This window comes from Galdieria sulphuraria (assembly GCF_000341285.1).
Source record: "Galdieria sulphuraria unplaced genomic scaffold scaf_325, whole genome shotgun sequence".
Classification (NCBI taxonomy): domain Eukaryota; phylum Rhodophyta; class Bangiophyceae; order Galdieriales; family Galdieriaceae; genus Galdieria; species Galdieria sulphuraria.
In genome coordinates this window covers 1-3,666 of record NW_005178150.1, presented here as the reverse complement: position 1 = coordinate 3,666, position 3,666 = coordinate 1, and the positions used below count along the sequence as shown (strand labels likewise).

The following is a 3,666-nucleotide window of genomic DNA, read 5'->3' as shown; positions in this document are numbered from 1 at the left end:
AATACTGTATTTGAGGAGTACCTATTATATGCTATTCGAAATTTTCCTTAAACTTTTTCCACTGTTTATCATACACCTCTTCCTGTAACTTAGTTTCATAAAAGCCTTGGTATCGTTGAGACTATCAAGTTTTATGGCTATGACTTTTATAGTTTTGATAGAATTCACTTGACTTCAATCTGTTCCATCAAAGATTGATTTGATAATGAGACTTTCAAATTGCTGTAGTTAACTGCAGAATCATATGCATACGAGGGAACTGAACTGAATTGGACGGAACTGTATGCTCGGCAACTTTTAGAGATCATTCCTATTTTAAATAGAAGAAGGCAAACATTCGGTTTTATGTTTGAAAGATTTGAATCCACCTGACAACTTGAGAAGATTGACGAAGAAGTACTTTGATCATAACCTTTGATTGTTAGTATTTCAAGTCATGCTGAGACAAATGGTTATGTCCGTTTACTTTTTTTGGTGAAAAAAGTTGTCTCTTATCTTTGTTATATTAAGTTATTACAAAATCAAGTTGATAACCTGGTACCGCTTTTACTAGTACAGGATACCTTTCACAGCAGACTCTTTGTTATCTTTATGGATGAAGAATTGAGTTTGGCTTGTGTTGATTCATTGATTGACTGATTGATTGCTTTGTGTTATACTAGCATATTTATTTATCAACTGACAAATAATTGCACTTGGATTAGTAAAATTGACTGATTCCAGTATTTGAGGAATAGTAGTGGACAATTCTATTCAAAAAGGTGATTTAAGAATTCACTTTAGACAGATAGTTGATTTGCGGGTCAAAGGCAAGTTATAACCATAGAAAAAGATATATACCAGCTAGGTGATATAAATAGGAGTAGTTTCATTGTTCATTCTCCAGTTAAATACGGACTGGATTGGACAGTGCTAATAGAATGAAATGGGTTGTTTGGACCACACTGGGTTGTCCGTCTATTATGAGAGTCTTTTAGCTCATCAAGATCCTTTATCGTGGCACTATAAAACTCTCTGTCCCATAAGAAGAGTAGTTATACCCTAGACTTTGGTTCATATAGTATTTATATATTCTCGATAGTCTATTTAATACGATTGCTTCACGATTGTATGGATTTATTGGAAGAATTTACCCAAGTAGACTTGGCAGACGAAGTACCAACGAGTACTAGTATTCTTTCATCTAAATACACAGAGGACAATCTAGTTGATAGTTTGCTTGACAAGAATCATAATGGGAGAAAATCCCCACATTCTCTCCCTGACAGTTGTAAATTACTTTCAAATTCTAAACAGATCGTTGACCGAAAGTCGTTTGAATCCATTGTTTCTACAATTGACCCAATGTTGAATCATATTGGTATACTCTAAAATGAAGATTTTGTTGTTTCCATTGGGTTTGATTCTGCATAATATGATGAGTACCAGTATACAATACACACTTTTTAGTGATTTTTTCTGCTAATGGGAAAGATGGGCAATTTGGAAAGAGAGGCCGATTTGGAATGGGCCCGCGCAATTTTGATTTGAAAATTGCCATTATGGGTGTGGGGTGGGAAAGAATGGGTAAATTGGAAATGGGAGAGAGTGGGGAATTGCGATGGGTGGAAAATGGGTGGGGAAAGGGTGTGAGGAAATTGAAGAGGGGCCAACCCAAAGGCGACCGTGTTGATTTGGAAATTGCCATTATGGATGCGGGGAAGAATGGGTAAATTAGAAATGGGGGCATTTGAAATTGAGGACAGTGTGCAAAGAGGACTGAGTGTAAATTGAAAATCTTGGGAGAGTCCGTACAGGAAGGGTGTTTGAAAAATTCCAATTCGAAAAGCAAAAGATTGAAATTTGAACTTCAGTTACATTTTATGAGATAGAAGTAGTAGAAAGTTCAGTTACATACTGTTTACATAATGTTGCCATGCATTCATAATACATTTTTACTCTAAAATAATCTTCTTACTAAATTTCTAAAGAAAATATAATAACAATTTAATATAGTTAGTTGAAACATTTAAAACATTGCTAAAAAATTTAATCATTGACTTAATTTTCAACTATTACAATTAAATATTCAAAGTAAATATGATATGAAGACATAAAACTCAACAAAGCAAAAAAAGAATTAATTTTAAAGACTATATTTGTACATTATCCACTAAATTGGCCAAAGCGAATAATTTTTAGTTTAGTTTTACAATATTTACTAAAAAGATAGACAATAAAAATAACGATAATAAGTAAAATTTTAAAGCTGCCTTGACACGCTATACTACAGACACGCCATAAACGCAAGGATTATTTTTTTTAAAAATTAATAACAAAAAAGGTGAAAACTAACCTATAAAAAAAGAGGACATAGTCGTAGAATATATAAAAAAAGGTTTTTTATTCAAAAAAATAGACATATTGAAAAGGATCAAGTAGATGGTTCAAAAAAAAGTAACTGGAAAAAACAAAGAATTGCATCTGGTAAATTGTCGTTTAATGAGAGAATATGTATGGGTGAATGAAATGGTCGATTGCGGTTAAAGGATGGTAGTGCAACTTTGTTTTGAAAATTGTCATGGGGGAGTGTTGGATAGTGGGAAAGAAGGGGTAAATTAATTGGGAGAGGGTTTGGAGCAAATGTAAATTGGAAAATGCCGTGGGGAAAATGAGTGGGGGAAAGGATTGGGGCCAAATTGGAGAGGGGGCAATTCGAAATGTGGATGGGCAATTGTGATTTCAAAATTGCCATAGGGGAAAATGAGTGGGAGGGGAGGAAGGATTGGGGCCAATTGGGAAGAAAGGGGGGCCAACCCAACAGCGATTTAGATTGGGGATTTATCATTATGAGTGGTGGGGGAAGAATGGGTAAATTGGAAATGGGAAGGGGTATTGAAAACTGTCAGGGCAGTGTCTGAAAAGGACAGAGTAATTTGAATTGAGGAAATTAAGAAAATACCAGAAGAGTGTTAGAGGGATTCAAATTTTAAAAGTAGAAGAAAAAAAGTTGACCTTCAATTATATTTTATGAGATGGAGGTAGTAGTAAGATTGACGACATACTGTTCATATAATATTTCTATATTTCCATAGTAGAACCTCAGTCAAAAATAATCTTTTTTAAACTTAATAAAACTATGCTAACAAAATACTATAGTTAATTAAAACATTGAAAAAATAAAAAAATTTATTACCGCCTTGATTTTCACCGCTTACATGTCAATGCTTCAAGTAAATTCTATAGAGTCACAACAAAATGAATAAAGCAAAAAAACATTAATAAAAACACATAAATATTAAAGTAGCTACTAAATGGAAAATAGAAGATAATTTTTTGTTTCAACATAGTTACTAAAAATAGAAACCGCAAATGCACAATAATTAACTAGAATTAATCGCAACATAAACAAAAAAAAATTAGAACCATGCAATTAGCGGAAAATTTCATTTTTAAGCATCAGTAAATTGCAAAAAGAGATACCAATCTATGCGAGCGATAAGACACAATTTTAAATGATACACAAAAAGAGGTTGCATTTAAGGAATTAAAGTTGTCCAAAAATATTGAATAGGATACAGTGCAGAAACAAAAATAGACAAAATAACTCAAGAAAACAGACAAGCTTCATTTGGAGAATGCCATGGGGGAAAATGAGTAAGGGCAAAAATGGGCAAGTTTGGAGAG

The 3,666-nt window shown here is 33.1% G+C and overlaps 1 protein-coding gene across 1 annotated transcript; it reads left to right on the top strand.

The window, feature by feature from the left end:
• The first annotated feature begins 1,086 nt into the window (after positions 1-1,086).
• On the top strand, positions 1,087-2,009 carry Gasu_65470 (uncharacterized protein). Its single transcript, XM_005702256.1, has 3 exons — positions 1,087-1,360; positions 1,429-1,708; positions 1,757-2,009. Exons 1-3 carry the CDS (start codon positions 1,111-1,113, stop codon positions 1,869-1,871), a joined length of 645 nt encoding a protein of 214 aa, XP_005702313.1. The 5' UTR covers positions 1,087-1,110; the 3' UTR covers positions 1,872-2,009.
• The last annotated feature ends 1,657 nt before the right edge of the window (positions 2,010-3,666 follow it).

What these genes read in the sequence shown, in the direction of transcription:
- Gasu_65470 (XM_005702256.1), top strand. Translation starts at nt 1,111, where the DNA reads ATGGATTTATTGGAAGAATTTACCCAAGTAGACTTGGCAGACGAAGTA. An exon ending in CCCAATGTTGAATCATATTG is followed by an intron (nt 1,361 to 1,428) that starts GTATACTCTAAA and finishes GATGAGTACCAG; the next exon opens with TATACAATACACACTTTTTA. An exon ending in ATGGATGCGGGGAAGAATGG is followed by an intron (nt 1,709 to 1,756) that starts GTAAATTAGAAA and finishes GTGTGCAAAGAG; the next exon opens with GACTGAGTGTAAATTGAAAA.